Here is a 24,891-nt window from a genome sequence, read left to right on the forward strand (position 1 = left end):
AACTGTGGGATTAATGTTCTCAGTGAAATTAATCAATATTAAAAAAAAAAATTCCTCCAGTATTTGGGTTAATGGAAAGCCTTTAAAGAAGAGCCTATTCTAAAGCCAGGTCTTGAGAGTGGGAGAAAGTCAAGGAAAACAAAAGGACAAGAAGGCTTAGGAAGGGCCATTATTGTGGCTTCTCTCTTAATATTGTGATGCTTAAACCTTTCAAAAAATAAACCTAAAAATTATAAAAGTAATAAGTGGTTCTTGTAAATAAATCTGAGAATATAAGAGCATATACTGAAAAGTGGACCCATCCACGTCAGAACGTAGTTACTCCCTTTGTGCATCCTTTGAAGTATTTTTTATGCATGAATATGTATAAGTACTTATATGCTTCTTTTTAAAAGTAAAAGAGTTATACTATGTATGTTATTTATGCATAATCAATTTCCTCACAACTTAGTGGCTTAAAGTAACAATAAACATTTGCTAACTGGCGCAGTTTCTGTGGGTCATGAACTGAGGAGCAGTTTAGCCATGTGGTTCTTGCTTGGGATCTCACGAGGTTGCAGTCATCTGAAGGCTTGACTGGGGCTGGAGGATCCACTTCCAGTGTGGCTTCCTCACAGGGCTGGCATGTTGATGCTGGCTGGTGGCAGGAAGCCTTGGTTCCTCTCCATGAGGGCTTCTCCACAGGCCTGCTCAAGTGATCTCATAACACGAAGGTTGACCTCCCCCAAAATGAGTGATCCAGAGAACAAGGAGGACCTGCAATGACCTTTAGAACCTAGCCTCAGAAGTCACACCGTCATCTCCACCTTACTCTACTAGTCACACAGACTAACTCCAATTCACTTTGGGAGGGGACTACATAAGAGCATAAATAGCAGGAGTCGAGGCTCACTGAGGGCCATATTTGAGGCTGGCTACCACCCTGTCCCTGTATATGAACACATCTTGGACATTATTTCCATATCAGCATTTAGAGATTGACCTCATTATTTTATTTTATTTTTTTATTTTAAGGATTTTTTAATTTTTAATTAATTAATTTATTTATTGGCTGAGTTGGGTCTTTGTTGCTGCACGCGGGCTTTTCTCTAGTTGCAGCGGGGGCTACTCTTCATTGTGGTGCGTGGGCTTCTCATTGCGGTGGCTTCTCTTGTTGCGGAGCACGGGCTCTAGGTGTGCGGGCTTCAGCAGTTGTGGCTCACGGGTTCTAGAGTGCAGGCTCAGTAGTTGTGGCGCACGGGCTTAATTGCTCCGCGGCATGTGGGATCTTCCCGGACCAGGGGTCAAACCCATGTCCCCTGCGTTGTCAGGCGGATTCTTAACCACTGTGCCACCAGGGAAGCCCCGACCTCATTATTTTAAATGGTTGTATCCATTTTATGGATATGCTATAAGGAATCCTTCAGCTTTTAGGTTGTTTCCAGTTTTTTGCTATACTTGTATTGCTATTCAGGCAATCTTTGGGTGAATATCTTTTTATATCTTTACATACTTGTTCATTCAATATTCTTCCACCATGTACTATGTGCCAAGTCATGCTCAAGGCAGTGAGGGATATTGTGGAGAACAAAATAGACAAGATCCCTGTTCTCACTGAGTTGACTTTCTGATTGGGCAGAGACCAGAAATAAGAAAAATATATACTAGTAGTAAATTCTAAGAGGGGGCAAATGCTAAGAATACTAGGGTTTCAGGGAAGGTTTCAAAGAAGGTGAAATTTAAGTTGCAATATAAAGGACAAGAAAGCCAGCCCTGGGAGGATCCCAAGCAAGGGCTTCATGGGAAGGGGTGAGGGGAATAAAAGTATGAGCAAATAGGTTGGAGAGACAGGCAGGTGCTGGGTAACTGAAGGGATTTGTAAGGGAGTAAGGAGCTTGACTTTCATTCTAGGTGGGATGCCATAGGATTGTCTTACTGATAGTCACTGGCTACCACAGGATATGGATTATAGAAGGGCAAGAGGGAAACAAGAACAATTAGGGAATTCCAGCAACGCAAGCAAGAGATGATGTCGGCTTGAATTCGGGTGATGATAGAGATAGAGAGAAGGGAACTAATTTAGGCTGCGTTTTGAAGGTAAAGTCAACAGATGTGAGGAAAAGAGAAATCTAGGAATCGAAGATCATACTTAGATTTTTTCTCAGTGGATAATGATGAAATAATTAGGCGTGAGCAAGTTTGGAGTTTGAAAGTCAAGAGTTCTATTTTGGCCAGGACATCTTGAGTTTGAGATGCCTGTCAGACATCCAAGTAGAACCGTTGAGTAGGACATTTGGATATCTGAGTCTGGAATTTTCACTGATCAGGGTGAGAGATCCAGATTTGAGTCTTTGCCATATCACTAGCACTTTTAAAGTAAAGGACTTAGATATTCTAGGCAAGAGAATAGATGAAGAGAAGGGGGCCTGGGACAAAGGCCTTTGACACTTAAAGCTTTTCAAGCAGAAAAGGAGCCAGTAAAAGAGACTGAGAAGGACTGGCCACTGGAACAGAAAGAAAGTCAAGAGAATCTGTTTTGGGGGAAGCCAAGGGCATGAAGGAGAGAGGGGTCAATCACAGGAAATATTACTAGAGGTCAAGTGAGATAAGAACAGAGAAGTGACTATTGGATCTTATCACATGGAGAATGTTGGTGACCTTGACAAGACCATCAATCTCTATGGTGTGGTGGGGAGAGGAAGCCAGAAGGTTCAAGAAAGAATGAGAAGTAAGGAAGTGAATGCAGTGATGACAGATAATCCCGACAATCCCGTACAGCAAGTTTAATTGCAAAAGGGAGCAGAGGAATGTGGGGCAAGAGAGGCACTGAGAGTGATTCTGTTATCTTTTTTTTTTTTTTTAAACTCTTTTTGGCCACGCCACATGGTGTGCAGGATCTTAGTTCCCTGACCAGGGATCGAACCTGCACCCCACTGAAGTGGAAGTGGAGAGATTTAACCACTGGGCCACCAGGGAAGTCCCTCTGTTATCTTTAGAATGTGGTGATGGGAGTGATCCAGTAGAGAGCAGAGAGATACTGATGGTGGGAGAGACTTTGAATATACTGTATTTCTAGAAGTAGAATTCCTGGGTCAAAGGGTATGTATCATTTTGATCATGATTAATTGCCCTATTGAGATGGCATACCAGTTTACACACTTGTCAACAGTGTGTGAATGTCTTTGCCTCACACTGTTGTAAACACAGAGTTTTCACAGTCTTAAATATTTGCCTATCTAAACTTCACAAATTTTGAGTGTAATGGTCATGCAGAGCTAGGAGCACCTTGGGAGAAATGAAACTGTGTCTTTCCTCCTTTATTTACTTTGGGCATATTCTTCTCCTGCCAATCTTCACCACTAAAGCAGTGCCACTTGAAAGGTGCTAGCTTTGGGGAAATTTGGTCCCATTTCTCTTTGTATTGTCTCTGAGAGGAAACCTAAAGTATTCTTCTGGGTGGGTTGCAGAAAACTCCTGTTCCATTTGGGACCTCCTTTGTTCTAGAAAGTCCTCTATCATTCTTTCACAGAGAATAGGAGGGCATGGCTGCAGCCCATCCACCTGGTACCTAATATCTCGGAGTCTGAGCCCTGGGCCCTGGCCAGCTCATCTGCAGATGAGGGATTAATTCTCAGCATCGCCAGGTTTTGGCTGTCATCTGAGTACCTTACTCCAGCTTCAGCATGTAGCCTGGGGTGAATGACTTCAGTGCATAAAAGAGTTTAATTAGAGCTTCTATGTGGCACTGGCTAGACTTAATTACCTAATCCCGAGAGAGCAGTTTAGCCAAGATCTTGTGTTCTGAGCTCTTTCAGAAGCTACCTGGCCACTTGGAGGGGACTGTATCTAGTTCTTTTTTTTTTTTTTTTTTTTAAACAAGTACTATACATGTAAGTGGGAGATGAGTCACATTTATTTTACCACATCTCTGATTTTTAATTTAATTTTTATTTATTTATTTATTTATGGCTGTGTTGGGTCTTCGTTTCTGTGTGAGGGCTTTCTCTAGTTGCGGCAAGCGGGGGCCACTCTTCATCGCGGTGCGCAGGCCTCTCACTATCGCGGCCTCTCTTGTTGAGGAGCACAGGCTCCAGACGCGCAGGCTCAGTAATTGTGGCTCACGGGCCCAGTTGCTCCGCGGCATGTGGGATCTTCCCAGACCAGGGCTCGAACCCGTGTCCCCTGCATTGGCAGGCAGATTCTCAACCACTGCACCACCAGGGAAGCCCTGTATCTAGTTCTTATTGGTGACAGACAAATTTTCCCTCCAACTAAAGATTTTTGTAGATGGGAGGTTTTGTTTAAAATATAGCTGATTTATCAGAATTTATGGTTTAAAAAGAATTGCAGGGCAAGGAGGGAAATGATAATATTTATTCCAATGATAGTTTTAGTTTCTGTTAATTAAAACTAGAATCTTTTTTTTTTTTTTTACTTTTTAAAAATTTAATAATTATGGAGAATTTTGTACCCACACAGAAGATGACTGAATTGTATAAGGAAGCTCTAGGTCCATGTACCCATCACTCAGTCCCAACAACCATCAACCCTTCAATTCTGCCCCATTCAACACCGCCCCCTTTATTCCGAAGCAAGTCTCAGAAATCATATTATTTCACTTGTAAATGTTTCAGTGATTCTAAAAGAAAAGGAGTTTAAAAATCATACCTTAAAAATAAGCAATTCTTTAATATCAAATATTCTGTCAGTGTTCAAATTTCTACTTGTCTCAAATGTCATACTGGGTTTTTTTTTTAGTTAAAAAAAACCCCCTGAATCCAAATAAAGGTCACACACTGCAATTGATTAATGTCTTTTAAGCCTCTTAATTTATCTTTTTTTTTGTTTTCCTTCTTGCAATTTATTTGTTGAAGAAAACAGGTTATTTGTTGGGAGATTTTCCCACAGTCTGAATTTTGCTAACTGCACTCCACTGGCAATTTAAAAAGTCTACCGCAGGAGAGAAAAGGCTCTTTTGACCCAAGAACTCTGATTATACATCCGTTCATTTTGCACTTTATGGGAAGCAACTAGGAATACTAAAATCCTTATCACTTTGCTCTTCTATGTAGGGATCTTAATGTGCTCCTAAGGACAGGGAAGAGAGCAGGCCCCAGGCCACCGTCCACATCTGGCTGGCTGTGCCTGGGAATTCCACTCTGACAGGACCCATCATTAACTGACAGTGTGGACATTTCACATGTGCTTTCTGCTCCCACACATTCATTCTGGCCTCCCTAGAATGTCCATCATTCTTTAAATCTACAGTTTGGAGCTTTTAATTTTCTTTTTTCAGGTGGGCTGGAATAGTTATTTTAGAAAGAGAGATGTTTCAGTCTCCAGAGCCTATCCTGGAGTTTTTTCTTTCAAGATACTCTTGTGTGTGTTGGACCCTTTCCGACCTGTGTCTGCCCCTCTCTTTTCTTTTGAGTGGTGATTCTCTAGGCCAAGAGCGATCTTAGGCCCGGGGCTGATGGTCCAGGATGCCCTGCGCTGGCTGGTCTGAGGAGAAGCATGAATGGCTTCTGCGTCTTCTTGAGAGTGGTATTCAACTGGCATCTGGGAAGGCATGAGCAAAATTAAATAAAATCTCCTGAGCAGATCTAGGGAGGCCAAGCCACACCTTGAAGGTTCTTCTGGATCTTTCAGCTTGGACAGGAATATGGCACCTGAGTGTCTCGAGGTGAGGTGGGAGTGAAGCAGGAGGCCAGGATGGTCACAGGAGCCAGAAGGAAACTAACTGTGCAGGGCAAGGGGCCCATCAGAAGCCCAGGGCTCTGAGCCACTATCAGCCCCTCCCTCGTTTTTTTCTCTCTCTCTCTCTTTTTCTTTCTCCTTGTGGCCAAGGTAACCAGGACACCTTTTACACAGGAAGCCCCATGGTAACCACCCTCTGACCTTTTTTTTGTCCTCCCCAACCCCTGCTTTATGGCCCAGAGCTCTCCTTCCTCGAACTTCAACCTCTAGAGTTAGAAACCAGAATCTTACACTTTTTTCTTTCTTTCTTTCTTTCTTTTTTTTTTTAACCTTAAAGCTGCCTTCTGGGGAGATGAGGTAAGGAGAATGTTCTTATCTTGATTTCAGGGGGTGGAGATGACAAGTTTCCTCCAGAGAGCTAATTCTGGAGCCCTGGGTGGGAATCACCCAGGTCTCAGGAAATCTTTGTGGCTGTGGAGTCCAGGCTCAGGATGTGGCAGGTATGTTGTTTGTTATCAGGAGAGAAAACAGGCAGAGCTGTTAATTTATGACTTAGAGCTCATAAATCTCTGAGTAAACAGAATGCGAAGGTTCTGAGTCTCCCACGAAACTGCTTGAGATAGACCCCCCCCACCACCAGCGCCCCCCAGTGGTGAAGAGCAAGTACTCTGGAGCCAGATGAACTGGGTTCAAGTCCTCACTTCACCAACAGTGACTGAGAAAATTACTGATTTCTCAGTGCTTCAGCTTAATGGGCTGTAAGACAGGGCTAGTGATTCTTCATACGATTTCTGAGGATGAAATGAATGAATTCATTTAAACTGTCTAGAATGGTACTTGGCCAGAGTATGTGCTGACTAATATTAGCTACTATTATTTTCCTTTAATCCAGTTCCTGTGCAGGGACAGGGGAAAGCATGAGGTGATATGGGAACACTAGGAGGGCGTGAACATTCGAGGGAGCTGAGGGGTGTCAGGGAGGCTTCCTTGGAGGACTAGTGCCTGAGCTGGGTAACTGAGCATCCCAGGAGCAGCGTGTTATTTGTGGGGCAGATGGGGTAGGTGAGATGGGTAGGAGCTCCTCACAGAGCTTAGGCTTAACCTGGAAAGTGTGGGGACCCCCCATGAGGTTAAGGTAGGGAGAGGGTCAGGTGTGCCTCCCAGCAGCTGGTGGAGGCTGAGTTTGAAGAAAGGCAAAGTGGGTACAGGAGGTGAGTCTGGTCTCCTACAGTAATTCAGGCCAGAAATGGCAAGGGCCTGAATCTCCGTGCTAGGGTTGGAGAGGAGGGGATGGGGGACTCAGGAGGTAAAGCCTAACAATGATTGAATGAGAGGAGGAGGGACCAGAAACAGCATGACACTCAGGTTTCTGGCTCATGCTATCAGGTGAATGGGGGTGTTGCTGCTGACTGAGACAGCAGACAAAGGAGGGGCTGTCTGGATCCTCCAGAGGAGGAATGAGGGGGTAAGGGAGTGAAAATGTTCAATCTGGTGTGACTAAGGCATTTGAGATGCCTATGTGCTGTCTAAGGGAAGATGTCCTGTAGTCAGTTTATTTATACTCTGCTGTGTCCCAGGTAGAATTTAAAGTGATATATAAGGATACATAAAGTAGAGGCAAATATTATAAATTAAGTAGAAGTGAAAGAAGAGAAACAAGAGTAGAATGTAAAACTGAGGAAGGAGGGAGGTTGATACAAAATACACAGCAGAAAGCAGAAGTCACAAGCTGACTGGATTCAGCTGACCTCTACTGTTTGTGTTGGCCTGCAGTCTAATGTTTCTCTGTTTATTTTTGGTTGGGCTTTTTGATTTTTGCTTTTTTGGAGTGTAGTCTTAAAATCCAGGAGTTCCCAAAAATTTGGATTTCTGAATTTGTCTAAAAATATTGGAAGTTCTGGGAGCTCTGAGCCGTATTCTAATGTGGCAACAATTATCTGCATCTAAGGAGCAGTCACAGTTTTTTTTTTTTTATTAGTTTTCTTTTTTTTTTGTCTTTTTGTTTTTTATACAGCAGGTTCTTATTAGTCATCCATTTTATACACATCAGTGTATACATGTCAATCCCAGTCTCCCAATTCAGCACACCACCATCCCCTCCCCACCCCCCCGCAGTTTTCCCCCCTTGGTGTCCATACGTTTGTTCTCTACATCTGTGTCTCAACTTCTGCCCCGCAAACCGGCTCATTTGTACCATTTTTCTAGGTTCCACATACATGGGTTAATATACAATATTTGTTTTTCTCTCTCTGACTTACTTCACTCTGTATGACAGTCTCTAGATCCATCCACGTCTCAACAAATGACTCAATTTTGTTCCGTTTTATGGCTGAGTAATATTCCATTGTATATATGTACCACATCTTCTTTATCCATTCGTCTGTCGATGGGCATTTAGGTTGCTTCCATGACCTGGCTATTGTAAATAGTGCTGCAATGAACATTGGGGTGCATGTGTCTTTTTGAATTACAGTTTTCTCTGGGTATATGCCCAGTAGTGGGATTGCTGGGTCGTATGGTAATTCTATTTTTAGCTTTTTAAGGAACCTCCATACTGTTCTCCATAGTGGCTGTATCAATTTACATTCCTACCAACAGTGCAAGAAGGTTCCATTTTCTCCACACCCTCTCCAGCATTTATTGTTTGTAGATTTTTTGATGATAGCCATTCTGACTGGTGTGAGGTGATACCTCATTGTAGTTTTGATTTGCATTTCTCTAATGATTAATGATGTTGAGCATTCTTTCATGTGTTTGTTGGCAATCTGTATATCTTCTTTGGAGAAGTGTCTATTTAGGTCTTCTGCCCATTGTTGGATTGGGTTGTTTGTTTCCTTAATATTGAGCTGCATGAGCTGTTTATATATTTTGGAGATTAATCCTTTGTCTGTTGATTCATTTGCAAATATTTTCTCCCATTCTGAGGGTTGTCTTTTCGTGTTGTTTATGGCTTCCTTTGCTGTGCAAAAGCTTTTAAGTTTCATTAGGTCCCATTTGTTTAGTTTTGTTTTTATTTCCATTTCTCTAGGAGGTGGGTCAAAAAGGTTCTTGCTGTAATTTATGTCATAGAGTGTTCTGCCTATGTTTTCCGCTAAGAGTTTTATAGTGTCTGGCCTTACATTTAGGTCCTTAATCCATTTTGAGTATATTTTTGTGTATGGTGTTAGGGAGTGTTCTAGTTTCATTCTTTTACATGTAGCTGTCCAGTTTTCCCAGCACCACTTATTGAAGAGGCTGTCTTTTCTCCACTGTATATTCTTTCCTCCTTTATCAAAAATACGGTGACCATATGTGCGTGGGTTTATCTCTGGGCTTTCTATCCTGTTCCATTGATCTATATTTCTGTTTTTGTGCCAGTACTGCCTTGATTACTGTAGCTTTATAGTATAGTCTGAAGTCAGGGAACCTGATTCCTCCAGCTTAGTTTTTCTTTCTCACGATTGCTTTGGCTATTCAGGGTCTTTTGTGTTTCCATACAAATTGTGAAATTTTTTGTTCTAGTTCTGTGAAAAATGCCATTGGTAGTTTGATAGGGATTGCATTGAATCTGTAGACTGCTTTGGGTAGTATAGTCATTTTCACAATATTGATTCTGCCAATCCAAGAACATGGTATATCTCTCCATCTGTTTGTATCATCTTTAATTTCTTTCATCAGTGTCTTATAGTTTTTTGCATACAGGTCTTTTGTCTCCTTAGGTCGGTTTATTCCTAGATATTTTATTCTTTTTGTTGCAATGGTAAATGGGAGTGTTTCCTTAATTTCACTTTCAGATTTTTATCATTAGTGTATAGGGATGCAAGAGATTTCTGTGCATTAATTTTGTATCCTGCTACTCTACCAAATTCGTTGATTAGCTCTAGTAGTTTTTTGGTAGCATCTTCAGGATTCTCTACGTATAGTATCATGTCATCTGCAAACAGTGACAGCTTTGCTTCTTCTTTTCTGATTTGGATTCCTTTTATTTCTTTTTCTTCTCTGATTGCTGTGGCTAAAACTTCCAAAACTATGTTGAATAATAGCAGTGAGAGTGGGCAACTTTGTCTTGTACCTGATCTTAGAGGAAATGGTTTCAGTTTTTCACCATTGAGAACGATGTTTGCTGTGGGTTTGTCATATATGGCCTTTATCATGTTGAGGTAGGTTCCCTCTATACCTACTTTCTGGAGGGTTTTTTATCATAAATTGGTGTTGAATTTTGTTGAAAGCTTTTTCTGCATCTATTGAGATGATCATATGGTTTTTATCTTTAAGGTTCTTAATATGGTGTATCACATTGATTGATTTGCGTATATTGAAGAATCCTTGCATTCCTGGGATAAACCCCACTCGATCATGGTGTATGATCCTTTTAATGTGCTGTTGGATTCTGTTTGCTAGTATTTTGTTGAGGATTTTTGCATCTATGTTCATCAGTGATATTGGCCTGTAGTTTTCTTTCTTTGTGACATCTTTGTCTGGTTTTGGTAATAGGGTGATGGTGTGGATGGCCCACTTCTAAGGGGACTCATCACATGTCTGACAGGTTGGTCCTGGCTCTTGGTCAGTTCTTTGCCACATGGGTCTCTCCATAGGGCTTCTTGAGTATCCTCACAACATGGCAGCTGACTTCCCCCAGAGCCCATGATCCAAGAGCAAGTAAAGTGGAAGCCATGGTGTCTTTTATGCCCTAGCCTTGTCAGTCACACACAATATCCTACTGGTAACACAGGTCTGCTCCATTCAGTGTGGGGAGAGTCTACACAAAGGTGTGAGTACCAGGAGACAAGGATCCTTGAAGGCTGGCTACCACTGAAACTTTGCAGAGAATGGGTATGGTTTTAGCTGACAAGGGAAGTATAATTGTTGGACTTGTTAATAGCTAGTCCTGACAATAAACATGAGCTAAGGTTCAGGCCTGTGGCATGGATGCATGCCACTTGCCCAAACACATTCTACCTGCTTGCTTTCAGTCTAGTCACCATGACTGCCTAAGGTTCAGACTGCCTTGTTTGGCCCAAGAATAAATTTGGGCAACTAACAAGCATTCATGTTTTCCTTCCTTGCCATCAGTATAAACAACTCAGTTTCACTTTCTATTTTCAGTGAAAGAATTTCCTTAGCTATCTTCTGTAATTTATCTCAGTGTTTAACAGCCTTCATGTTAGGTTTTTTTTTTTTTAATATTCTTTTAATATCGTTTAAGTTACTCTTCTTCAGTTGATTGCATCAGTGACAAAAAGCAAGTGGCAGCTTCTTCTCTAACAAAATTCCTCAATATACTCAATGCCATTAAGTTACTTATTTTCCTCTGGTGAGATAATTCCAGTTTGGTTAAACATTTTCTCATGCTGACAGGGATGGGGATTGTGTGTGTGTGTGGGTGTGGGTGTGGGTGTGGGTGTGCAGTTTTTATTAAGGAAAATTTCAAGTGTATAGAAAATAGGAAAGTAGAATACTCTAAAGAACTTCCATGTACCCAGCACTCACCTTCAACAGTTCCCTGACTCATGGCCAATCTGGTTTAATGTCTTTTCTACCCACTTTTCACCATATCACCCACCTCCCACCCACTGGATTCTTTTGAGCAAATAGCAGAAATCTTCTCGTTTCAGCCAGGAAAATAGATGTTTGACTTGTGGAAAGGAAATGAACATTCAAACTCTTGCCTTTAGAATTCCTCTTCTTTTTGATGCTCAGCTTTAGTCTGTGGGTAAAAGGCAAGATAAATGCCTTTAATTCAGCGGAGAACTCAGGGGTGTAAGGACATCATTTAAGGGAGAGAGAAGGGAAATTCTCCTTTCTGTAATTGTTGGGGCAGAGACATCTGACTTTCCTGGTGGGAATGTGTGACCAAGTATCTAAACCTGTTTTTCTGGATAGCGAGGGTGAGGAGAGGAAGCGTGGCTCTCCTTGAAATAACCCCAGGGACCTCTGCTCTCACCTTATTGTCACCTTGTTTCCTGAAGGATGAGAATCCTACACCAGCCCGCTCACACTCACTGTTGAACCTTAAACTAATTTTCAAATAAAAATTGTTTTAAAAGGAAAAGGAGCTTCAGAGCCATTTAGCCCAAGGTTGTCATATCCCTCCACTGCAGAAGGAGGCCCAGTTAGGTACCTCAGGTTTGGTTTAGTATTTAATAATCTGTAATGTATTTTTCAGTAATATTTTGAGTATTTGTCTTGAATTATATAATCTCTTACAGACACTATCCAGCACTGGGTAAATACTTGCTACCTAATTGTGTGTGTGAAAAGGGCTTTATAAGCTGGAAAGTGCCTTAGGAAAGTCTGTGACTATTATAACCAAGTCAGTATTTGGGTGGTTCAAATGCTTTGTCAACTCTATGATTTTTAAAACACTTCATTTTTTTGTTATGAAAGTAAAGTATGGCTATTACTGAAGATTTAAAATTACCAAAACCAAGAATAACACAAGCAGAAAGAAAAAAAAACCTTAAAAAAAACCTGTTAACATTTTTGCATATTTCCTTTATCTTTTCTTATGCATGTATACAAAAATAACACGATAATTTTGAATCTAGAATTTTATATGCTAATTTTACAATTCAACACTTTACCTTTAAAGACTTGCCTAGGGACTTCCCTGGTGGTCCAGTGGGTAAGACTCCACGCTCCCAATGCAGGGGGCCTGGGTTTGATCCCTGGTGGGGAAACTAGATCCCGCATGCTGCTGCAACTACGAGTTCTCATGCCACAGCTAGAAAAAGATACCCTGCATTCCGCAACTAACACCTGGAGTAGCCAAAATAAATAAATAAAAAATATTAAAATAAAATGAAATAAAATAAAGACTTGCCTAATATGAAGATAGATTATAATTTTAAACACTGTATAATTACAATTGATGTTTTAATTGAAAAAGCAACTTAACAGCAACATTAAAATTTTTTAAAAATTTATTTTGTTGAAGTATAGTTGATTTACAATGCTGTGTTAGTTTCTGCTGTACAGCAAAGTGATTCAGTTATACACATATATATATTTTTTCATATTCTTTTCTATTATGGTTTATTACAGAATATTGAATATATTTCCCTGTGCTATATAGGAGGACCTTGTTGTTTATTCATCCTATATATAATAGTTTGCATCTGCTAATCCCAAACTCCCAGTCCATCCCTCCCCCAGACCCCCTCTCCTTTGGCAACCACAAGTCTGTTCTCTATGTCTATGACTCTGTTTCTGTTTCGTAGATAAGTTCATTTGTGTCATATTTTAGATTCTACATATAAGTGATATCATATGGTACTTGTCTTTCTCTTTCTGACTTACTTCACTTAATATGATAATCTCTAGGTCCATCCATGTTGCTGCAAATGGCATTATTTCATTCTTTTTATGGCTGAGTAGTATTCCATTGTGTATATATACCACATCTTTAAAAAATTTTTTTATTTTATATTGGAGCATAGTTGATTAACAATGTTGTGTTAGTTTCAGGTGTACAGCAAAGTGATTCAGTTATACATATACATGTATCTATTCTTTTTCAAGTTCTTTTCCCATTTAGGTTATTACAGAATATTGAGCAGCATTCCCTGTGCTATACAGTAGGTCCTTGTTGGTTATCTATTTTAAATATAGCAATGTGTGCATGTCAATCCCAAATTCCCAATCTATCCCTCCTCCCCACCCTTCCCCCTGGTAACCATAAGTTCATTCTCTAAGTCTGTGAGTCTGTTTCTGTTTTGTAAATAAGCTCATTTGTATCATTTTTTTTTTTTTAGATTCCACATATAAGCGATATCATATGATATATCTTTCTTTGTCTGACTTACTTCACTTAGTGTGATAATCACCGGGTCCATCCATGTTGCTGCAAATGGCATTATTTCATTCTTTTTAATGGCTGAGTAATATTCCATTATATATATGTACCTTATCTTCTTTATCCATTCATCTGTTGATGGACATTTAGGTTGTTTCCATGTCTTGGCTATTGTAAATAGTGCTGCTATGAACATAGGGGTGCATGTATCTCTTTGAATTGTAGTTTTGTCCATATGTATGCCCAGGAGTGGAATTGCTGTGTCATATGGCAACTTTATTTTTAGTTTTTTTTTTTGTTTTTTGTTTTTTTAATTTATTTATGGCTGTGTTGGGTCTTCGTTTCTGTGCTAGGGCCCTCCCCAGCTGCGGCAAGCGGGGGCCACTCCTCACCACGGTGCGCGGGCCTCTCACCATCACGGCCTCACCCATTGCGGAGCACAGGCTCCAGACGCGCAGGCCCAGCAATTGTGGCTCACAGGCCCAGTCGCTCCGCGGCATGTGGGATCCTCCCAGACCAGGGCTCGAACCCGCGTCACCTGCATTGGCAGGCAGACTCTCAACCACTGCGCCACCAGGGAAGCCCTATTTTTAGTTTTTGAGGAACCTCCATATTGTTCTCCATAGTGGCTGCACCAATTTTCATTTGCACCAACGATGTAGAAGGGTTCCCTTTTCTCCACATCCTCTCCAGCATTTATTGTTTGTGGACTTTTTAATGAATGGCCATTCTGACGGGTGTGAAGTGGTACCTCACTGCAGTTTTGATTTGCATTTCTCTAATAATTAGCGATGTTGAGCATATTTCATGTGCCTAAAGGCCATCTGGAGAAATGTCTGTTTAGGTCTTCTGCCCATTTTTTGATTGGGTTGTTTGTGTTTTTTTGTTATTGAGTTGTATGAGCTGCTTGTATACAGTAAGACCCCTACACACAAACGAGTTCTGTTTTGAGAGCACATTCGTAAGTCCAATTTGTTCGTTAAGTCCAACAAAGTTAGCCTAGGTACCCAACTAACACAATCAGCTATATAATACTGTACGGTAATAAGTTTATAATACTTTTCACACAAATAGTACATAAAAAACAAACACAAAAAATAAAGAAAACATTTTTAATCTTACAGTACAGTACCTTGAAAAGTACAGTAGTACAGTATAACAGCTGGCATACAGGGGCTGGCATCAAGTGAACAGGCAAGATGAGTTACTGACTGGAGGAGGGAGAGGAGGTGGGAGATTGTAGAGCCAAAGAATGGTCAGCAATAGGAGAAGGAGGGCAAGCTGCAATTTCACTCACGCCTGATGTTGATGGCACAGGTTCTGGTTCCTTGCTGGATTCAATTCTATCTACCCTCTTGAAAAAAAAGATCCAGTGATGTCTGGGTAGTAGCTCTTTTTTTCTCATCATAGATGACATGATAGCACTGGATTGCATTCTGAATGGCTGCAGCAGTCTGCATATACATTCTACATTCGGGTTCTGTGCCTCAGAAACTAACAGTTCCTCCTCAAGTAAAGAAAATCCCTTGCCATTTCCTGCATCGTGAATCTCTTCAGTTCTTCAGTTACTTTTTCTTCCTCTTGTCACTCTACTCTCTCAATTATTTTCACTTTTGTTTCCATCATTATCACTTGGTGCTTCTTAGCAGTACCAGCTACATCACTGCTGCTTTTACGCTTGCTCCAGACATCCAGGGCTTGAAATAAAGATACTGTACTACTGTACTCTATACAGTACTATACAGTAAAGTACGTAAAAGCACAACCACTTGTAGAGGATGCATGCACGTGCCTATGTACGCCAGACACGTGAACTAACTTACGTGATTGGACATGCGAACGCATGTTTACATCTTTGAAAGTTCGCAACTTGAAGGTTTATGTGTAGGGGACTTACTGTATTTTGCAAATAAAGCCCTTGTCGGTCACATCATTTGCAAACATTTTCTCCCAGTCCGTAGGTTGTCTTCTCGTTTTGTTTATGGCTTCCTTTGCTGTGCAATAGCTTATAGGTTTGATTAGGTCCCATTTGTTTGTTGTTGCTCTTATTTCTGTTGCCTTGGGAGACTGACCTAGGAAAACATTGGTATGATTTATGTCAGAGAATATTTTGCCTATGATGTCTTCTAGGAGTTTTATGGTGTCATGTCTTATATTTTAAGCCATTTTGAGTTTATTTTGTGTATGAAGTGAGGGTGTGTTCTACCTTCATTGATTTACATGCAGCTGTCCAGCTTTCCCAACACCACTTGCTGAGACTGTTTTTCTCCATTGTATATTCTTGCCTCTTTTGTCAAAGATTAATTGACCATAGGTGTGAGGGTTTATTTCTGGGCTCTCTGTTCTGTTCCGTTGATCCATAAGTCTGTTTTTCTCCATTGTATATTCTTGCCTCTCTTGTCAAAGATTAACTGACCATAGGTGTGAGGGTTTATTTCTGGGCTCTCTGTTCTGTTCCGTTGATCCATATGTCTGTTTTTGTGCCAATACCATGCTGTTTTGATTACTGTAGCTTTGTAGTATTGTCTGAAGTCTGGGAGGGTTATGCTTCCTGCTTTGTTCTTTTCCTCAGGATTGCTTTGGCAATTCTGGGTCTTTTATGGTTCCATATAAATCATTTTAGGATTATTTGTTCTAGTTCTATGAAAAATGCCATGGTAATTTGACAGGGATTGCATTGAATCTGTAGGTTGCTTTGGGTAGTATGGCCATTTTAACAATAATCTTCCAACCCAAGAGCATGGGATATCTTTCCATTTCTTTGAATCATCTTCAATTTCCTATATTAATGTTTTATAATTCTCAGCATGTGTCTTTCACCTCCTTGTTCATGTTTATTCCTAAGTATTTTATTTAATTATTTTTTGATGTGATTTTTAAAGGGATTGTTTTTTTACTTTTCCTTTCTGATATTTCATTGTTAGTGTAAAGAAATGCAACCGATTTCTGTATATACTCTTATATCCTGCTACCCTGCTTAATTCGTTTATCAGTTCTAGTAGTTTTTGTGTGGAGTCTTTAGGGTTTTCTATATATAGTATCATGTCACCTGTATATAATGACAATTTTACCTCTTCCCTTCCAATTCAGATACGTTTTATTTCTTTTTCTTGTCTGATTGTTGTGGCTAGGACTTCCAATACTATGCTGAATAGAAGTGGTGAGAGTGGGCATCCTTGTCTTGTTCCAGATTTTAGGGGGAAGGCTTTCAGCTTTTCACCATTGAGTATTATGTTGGCTATGGGTTTGTCATAGTTTTTATTATGTTGAGGTATGGTCCCTTTATACCCACTTTGGTAACAGTTTTTATCATGAATGGATGTTGAATTTTATCAAATGCTTTTCCTGCATCTATTGAGAAAGAATTTTAAAATCATCCATAATTCTATTAAATAACTATTAAAACTATTTTCATTTTCCTTCTTTCTATATGTACACAAATTTTCCATTGTAGCATACATATGATTTTTATTTTACTATTTTCACTTGTTTTGCTAAAAAAATTTTTTTGCATCCTTGTAGTCTTTTTTTCTTTTGCATTTCTGTAGTCTTTATAATTCTACTTTTAAATGGCTGCATGGTTTAATTTTTTTGTCAGACAAACATGGATTTGAATCTCAGTTTGCTATAATCTAGTTATGTGATTCTGGGAAAGTTTTTTCTTTCTTTTTTTGAAGTGCTTTATTGAGTTATAATTGACATACAATAAACTGCATGTATTTGAAATGCAAACTTTAAGTTCTGACATGTATACACCTGTAAAACCATCACCACAATCAAGATAATGAACATATTCATCACGCCCAAAAGATTCTTCCTGCCCTTTTATAATCTCTCCCTCTTACCCCATATAATTATTTTCGACTCGCCCATGTCATTGTTATGAAAGTGACAGAACATTTGAACCAGGTTACTTAAAAAGACAAAACTGGAAATGTTGGAAGGAGACAGCTTAACCTCCTGTATGACTCTGGCCTGGCCTCAGAGGCAGACCCTCCTAGGAATCTGTGGCAGGCTCAAGCACCTTTAGGGTGTCAGTCGTATCCCAGGTAATATTGATGGCTTATTTTTCACATATTTCCTTTTTTTCAGGCTCCATGGCCAAAGCCCCACTTTCCAGCAGCTGTGCTCTTTTTGCCTCCCACTTGTAGATTTTCAATAGCTCTTTTTTCTCTACAATAGTCCTTACTTTTAAACTCTCCCATATCTGATATTTCCATTTCTCTCATTCTTTGCATGCTATCCTGGATGTGAAGTTATAGCTTTTAGTCCTAAGGGTTATGACACACTGGAAATTGAAAAGTAAAACTGTAATTAATGACTCATAGAGCAAGTAAGGTGCTGCTGGAGGACCCCTCTGGGCTATGAACAGGTATGTCTGCCCTGCCCGCCCTGGGATTTCCTGTCACCTGTAAATTTGTGTCACTGGCCTGACAGGGTCCTGTTGAGACTTTTGACATTATCTTTGTTTCTGAAAGTCTCCTGGAGGGCAGAGACTGGGGCTGGCTTACAACACAGACAAGTTCCTGAAGAAGGGCCATGCTCGATTTACTGTATCAAGCACACTCTGGGAATTAGAGGGCTTCCAGATGCAGTCCTGCAGCCTGACACCAAGGGGCAGCATATACCAAAGGAAACATCTAGCTCTGCTAAAGCCAAGCAGAAACAAAGCAGAAACCACCTTGCTTTTAAACCCCAAGAGCAAAGCACACAGAGGCCATATTCTCATCTCTCGAATCAGGTTACAGCATTACAGTTTTAAACATCTATTAAGAGTTTTACCTGCCAATTGAATTTTCCAAGAAGTTAATTTGTTGTTGAACATGATTTAAATATAATACTGCTGAGACCCACATACTCTGTAAGACTTACCCATTTTAGTGCATTTATAACTTCAGCAGCTTAACCTGAAAATAGTTCCAAATTCACAGTCTTTCTATTCTTTTAAATGACTGTTGTCTGTCTGTCTCCTTTTCTTTCATGAAGCAAATTTTGTATGTGGAATAAAGGCAATCAAATAATTCTTTGGACCGTTAAACCAGACAAGGCTCAACTCTTTGGAGAGCTTAGTTTCCCTCTCTGAGGCATTTGTTCATTAATCCATCCATCAGCAAAGATTTCTGAGCATTTCCGTCATATGCTTGACCCTGTGCTAAATGCTGTGGAGTGCAAGGATGAACCAGATATCAATTCTGCCATCAGGGGACCCACTCAAAGTCTAGAGAGTGGGGAGTATGTGGGCAGACAAAAAAAAAAAAAAAGTGACTACAAGAATGTGTGATAAGTGCAATGATAAAAAAGAAAAAGAGATGCTCTGGGGCACAAGTGAGAACAGAGGTGGGCACCTATCAGCGTGAAGGTTGGGGAGTGGGGAAGCTTGCAGGAAAACTTCCAAGAGGAGATATTTGAACTGAGCCTTAAGGAATAGACAGAATTAGCATTCCAGGCAGTGGGCCCAGAATAGCCAAGGCAGGGAAGAACGAGAGAGCACAACATTTTGGTCAGTTTGTAGGCAGGTAAGAACTTTGAATGCCCAGGTGTGTGGGTTTTGATTTGTGTTTTGGATAAACTACTCTGACAGCAGAATGGAGCTCAGAATGGAGGAGAATAGTGAGTAGAGAGAGCAGTAAGGAAGCCACCACAGTAATAGAGACCCAAAATTACCAAGTCCTGAAGGTGGTGAAGAATGGAGAGAAATGGATAAGTTCAACTGATATTTTAAAATAGTGCCAGATGCCGGGTGATGGGAACAGCTGGATGACAGAGCTGGTCAATACAGCAGGAGGAGCAGGTGTGGGTGTGGAGAGGGCATGGGTTTTGCTTTGGTCCTAACCAAGTTTGAGAAGCCTGTGGGACACTCTGGTAGGAATGGGGTCCAGTAGGTGGTTGGATAATGGTTTTGGAGCTTAGTAGAGAACTCTGGGCCAAAAGATATGGTCTGGGGAGTGATTGAAATTATAGGAGTAGCTGAAATCGCCAACGTTTAGGAGTTGAAGAAAGAGCATTCAGAAATGGGAGACTCAGGAAAGTGTGGTCACAAAGCTATAAGGGTGTTCTTGGAGGGAAGACCCAACATAAAAAAGACGTCAGCATTCCCTGCATTCTCTATACTTAACACAACCCCAATACAAATAGCAGTGAGATTTGCTAGGGCAAGGTTCTTCTCCTGTATTTACACAGGACCTGGCATAACATCAGTGCCTGACAAATATTTCGTGACTATACGTAGGGACATGCATCCAGTGGAATAACATGCAACTTCAGTGAAGAATGGGGTAGATCTACATGCTGATATAGTAAGATTCATATGAAGTTAAAAAAACTAGGGGCACACATGTTGATGCTGTTATGGATATATATATATATGTAATGTTATATATAATTATATAAATGATAAACATATCTTTTTTTTCTGTAAGGATAATAATAGCTGATACATACAAAGCACTCAGTGTGTTCCTGGCACATATTTTAACTCATTTAATCTTTTCTGTTGGGTAGCTACTACTGTGATCCCGTTGATAACAGATTGGGAAACGAAGACACAGAGTGGAAGTAACTAGCCCAGGATCACACAGGGGCAGAGGTGAGAGCTGGATCCAGGCAGTCCGTACTTTCTACCACCGTGATACTGCTTCTCACACAGGAAAATGTTAACCTAGAAGGACGAGGGTGGGGAATGGTGGAGAGAGAATTTTACTTTTACTTCATACTCTTGAGTATTTAAAATATTATTTTACCATGCACATTATACTACTTTAATCATAAAAAAACTAATTTAAAAATATTTTTGAGAATTGGGCTTTAGGTATAAGCTGAGAACATCCCTGGGGACCTCTCCGGAGGGTCCAGTAGGCTGCCTCGTGGTAAGATGGAGGAGGCGGGCTGGTCGAGGACACATCCCAACAGGCTTGTGGAGAGGAAATACAAAGGGGATACTGGTTTGCTTTCCATATAATTCAAGTTTAGCCCTGAGAGCACAGCCAGCATTTAAAGCACAGCGGCCAGTTTCTGGCTTTGGTTTTTCCAGTGACTTATTCTTTGTTAAGTTTCTCTCACTTAGAAATCCCCCGCTGTGGATTCCTACATGCATGGCTTCTAGGGCTTCATTCCATGGATTTCAATTTTTTTAGTTCTTGACTAGGCAATACAGTCCTGTAACTGAAGAAGTTAAAATCAGTTTAAAAGGGGTAAATGAGAAATCTTACTCCCAACCGCTCTGTTTCCACCTTGGCCCTTACAGCTACTACTTTTTTTTTAACTTTCTTTGGTAACCTTTCACTGATCCCTTAGACAAATTCAAGTATATATACGCAAATATATTCTTAGCTTTATTTCTTTCCTACACCCCCAGGGTCGCTGCTTTGTTCCTTTTTAAATTGGCACGTGGAGGGCTTCCTCTTTTTTTTTTTTTTTTTTTTTTTTAACAGCTACACAATTCACTGTCCACTGGGTTAGTTTAACGAGTCTGCTCTGAGCATATTCCCTTGACCTTGCTGTTGGCTTTGCCGAGGAGTCTCCAAGTTTGAACCAGTGTTTCTTCTCTGCTCCTCTATTTTTAGAGTTCTTCCCAGTCATCAGCTTCCTAGCAACTGACTGCATTTGTACCAACACTCTCCGTAATGAGGGGTAACTGAAGGCTCCTCTTTCCCTCCTTGCCGTCTCCTCCAGGGCACACAGTGGGGGCCAGCCCTTCCCTGATGGCCCATGGGGCAGCAGCTCACACCTCTTCCTTCTCGTGATTAAAAACAGACTCAGAGTTACTTCCACTTGAATCTCTTGTCACTGCCAAGTTTCATCTTCTTGGGAACAAATGTGCTGGGGTGAAACCCCCGGGTATATATGCTTATAGTTTAATTGTAAACACTTGTTGACAGAGCCCTGCACTGGCTAAACAGGTATGTATTTCCTTCCTCTTTTTGTTTATTTTTAATCTGTGTTTATCATGACTCTGTATTTGTTGTCTGATTACTAACTTCCAAACACTTTGAACCGGCTCCATCGTTGGGGAGTGGGGATTAGGGAGGAGAAAAACTCACCCGCAAAGATCTCTGCCCTAGATGGGCAGAATGCTTGGTTAATTGCTGATGTTCATGGTTTAGCAACCATCACCTGGGGCGTGGGCTGACCCGGGGACGGCAATATTCCGTTTTAATGAAGGCGTTGATGTTTCCCCACGCACTTATCCTTCACAAATGTTCTTTCCCTGGCTTTGGTGGCCTGCCCTCGTCCATTCTGCTGCCAACACGCCCACCCAGCTGGAGGTTGCCATGGACACCATGATTAGAACTTCCACCGCTACTCCTGCAAGGAAGGGGACAGGTTCAAGATCAACAAGGGGGAGCTGAAAATGCTCCTGCAGCGAGATCTCACAGAATCCCTCTCGGTGAGTCTGGCTTTTCTCCCCATGCAGTCGAGGGTGGATGCGTTGCACGTTCAGAGATAGCCTCCATGTACACCAACTCCTGTGTCCTGCCACACACTGTATAATTCCTATCGAGATCCTAAATACAGGGAAGCAAACACTAGAGACCTTTGTTTTCTGTGTCTGTAGGCATGTGAGCTTTTCTGTAGTGCCCAGGGTTAGGGTTTCCAGTGTTGGAAATTATATTTGAGGCTTTTATCAATTATTCAATGTCGTAGTACAGCAAAGGTATAGCTAGTTATACTAGGAGTTATAGTTATAACTAGTGATACAAGTTATACCCGGAGCTCTGTCCTGCTGTCTATAAATGAATAAATACTATGTTTGGGGCCAGAAATGAACCCTGGGGTACTTTATGATGTGATGGCAAATTTTCTAGTGAATAACAAATACCAGGTGAGTTTGTCAGCCAAGAGCAAGCTGATTGGGATTGACCGAAAGGGTGTGTCCGGCCAGTGACCAGTTGGGTAGCAAATAGATTTACATCTCAAAACAGCCAGGAGTTCAATAAAACCACACGTGAAACCTTACAATGGAGTGTTTGGAGCTTGCTCTCAAGAAAATGCTCACTCTTGTGTTTTTGGAGTTGCCTTGAATTAATTTTAGCACGTGTAATAGCCTGGCATGATGTTATTCTGTCCAAAGCCTGTGTTAAGACGATAGTAATTATAATTATGACACTCTTTTATCCCCACCCTCTATGGGAAAAGCTTAAAGTAAAAATTTTTAACATACAATACCTTTTTAGTAATTTTAAGAGTCCCTGAGAACATTTTTCTTTTTCAAATTCAGTTTGGCTACTGTATTACATAACATTTAGAATGAAAGACTCGGTAGGCCACACTTGGCACATTGATTTATTCAAGTGAAATTTATAATTGTTTTTGATTGAGTTGATTTTGATCAATTCAATTTAAATTTCCAACCATTTAATGGTTGGCAGCTAATGAGAGGACAATGGGGAGTTCTTGGAGGAAGTGAATTATACTTTTGGAAACATTTCTCATCAGCCTCTTATAATAGGAAAGGTAGGTGCTTCACCACCCCACCCTTTCTGAACCCTGATCTCCTCAATGGGCTCCTTGCTTTCCTCTCCACCTATAAAATGGAGTCATCCTTATAAGATCTATCCTTTATTGGGTGCCTCTGTTTTGTTTTGTGACACACAAAACAGGCTGCCAGCTAAAATATTATATGACCCATGCAATATTTGGGACATACTTACACTAAAAAAGTATTCATTGCTCATCTGAAATCCACAGTTAACTGGGCATCCTGAATTTTTTATTTTTTTTATTTTTTTATTTTTGGATGTGTTGGGTCTTCGTTTCTGTGCGAGGACTTTCTCTAGTTGCGGCAAGCGGGGGCCACTCTTCATCGCGGTGCGCGGGCCTCTCACTATCGCGGCCTCTCTTGTTGCAGAGCACAGGCTCCAGACGCGCAGGCTCAGTAGTTGTGGCTCACGGGCCCAGTTGCTCCGTGGCATGTGGGATCTTCCCAGACCAGGGCTCGACCCTGTGTCCCCTGCATTGGCAGGTGGATTCCCAACCACTGCGCCACCAGGGAAGCCCCTGAATTTTTATTTGCTAAATCTAACAACGTGGTGCTAAGCACTTATAAAAGCGTGTTGAAGTAACCCCCAAATTTGTGGGAGATATTTTCTTCCTCATTTGATAAATAAGTACATTTTAAAATGTTAAGTGATCTGCTCCAAGTCCCATTGTTGGTAAATGGCAGAGTCAGTCACTCACTATCCCTCTTTGGCTTCAAAGCTTCCTTCTTTTCATGTCCCCCTGATTTCCTCCCCAGGTCCTGGCCCTCAGCCTGTCCAGTAAATGCATTTTCATCAGCAGTGGCTCACTTTGATGTGCTGCTGTTTGCTCCTCTTGGTGTTTAGGTCTGAGGATTATATGACCGGGGGGGTGGCAGAAGCCCAGACTCATTTAGAATGTGTGCCTGGTTCAAACCTCCCTGCAAATAGGCTCTCGGAAATTGCTTTAGATGCTAAAAATGGAAATGCAAACTGTAATGTAGATAAAAGGAAAATACGATTTCAGTTGTCATTATGAACCTCAGAGCCTGGGAGTTAGAAATTTTCTTTTTCCTTTTAGTGTCAAAAGGATCCCGAGTTGGTTGATAAGATAATGCAGGACCTGGATGCCAATAAGGACAATGAAGTGGATTTTAATGAATTTGTGGTCACGGTGGCAGCTCTGACAGTTGCTTGTAATGATTACTTTGTAGAACAATTGAAGAAGAAAGGAAAGACAAGTAGTAAGCTAATCTAAAGGCAGAAATATATCCACAGTTATTTACCGACTGTTCATCTATACCCTCCAGATCCATAGTCATAGTAATGCCATTTATAGCTATAATATACATATAATTAGTTGCTAGTATTACTAAATGATGCATACCTTAATATATTGACTTTAAATAAATATTCCAAATCTTATATGTCCTTCTTGAAATTTTCCTATATATATATTTTTTAATTGAAGAGTAGTTGGTTTACAATGTTGTGTTAGCTTGAGGTGTACATCAAAGTGATTCAGTATCTATTCTTTTTCAGATATTTTTCCATTATAATTTATTACATGATATTGAATACATTGGGTTGGCCAAAAAGTTTGTTCAGGTTTTTCCATATCATCCTACAGAAAAACCTGAACGAACTTTTTGGCCAACCCAATAGTTCCCTGTGCTATACAGTAGCTCCTTGTTGTTTATTTTACATATAGTAGTGTGTATCTATTCATCTCAAGTAAAGATGTTATATACTTTTTTTGTCTGTCAAAGAGAGAGCATCACAAAAATTTAGCTCTTTCAAATGAGACTAGGACTCAGCAAATTTCTCAGACAGACGTTCATCATCCTTAAATTGTACTTTGAAATTATCCTATTAAAGAAATAAAGTGGCTCTTGCACCCCCTTGTGATTCTGCTTCAAGAAGAAGCTGTGAGGGTCTGTAAGCAGAAAGGCTGATAAGTGGAAGGAAGTGCTGGCTTTTGCAGTG

At 40.6% G+C, this 24,891-nt stretch overlaps 1 protein-coding gene across 1 annotated transcript; it reads left to right on the top strand.

Moving 5' to 3' along the window:
- Nucleotides 1-21,645: 21,645 nt before the first annotated feature.
- Nucleotides 21,646-24,163, top strand: S100Z (S100 calcium binding protein Z). The gene is given in 3 exon segments (XM_007176112.2): nucleotides 21,646-21,736; nucleotides 21,739-21,836; nucleotides 23,987-24,163. Coding segments are annotated over 3 exon segments (366 nt in total).
- Nucleotides 24,164-24,891: the final 728 nt, after the last annotated feature.

This window comes from Balaenoptera acutorostrata, chromosome 2, assembly GCF_949987535.1.
Source record: "Balaenoptera acutorostrata chromosome 2, mBalAcu1.1, whole genome shotgun sequence".
In the NCBI taxonomy this organism is placed as follows: Eukaryota; Metazoa; Chordata; class Mammalia; order Artiodactyla; family Balaenopteridae; genus Balaenoptera; species Balaenoptera acutorostrata.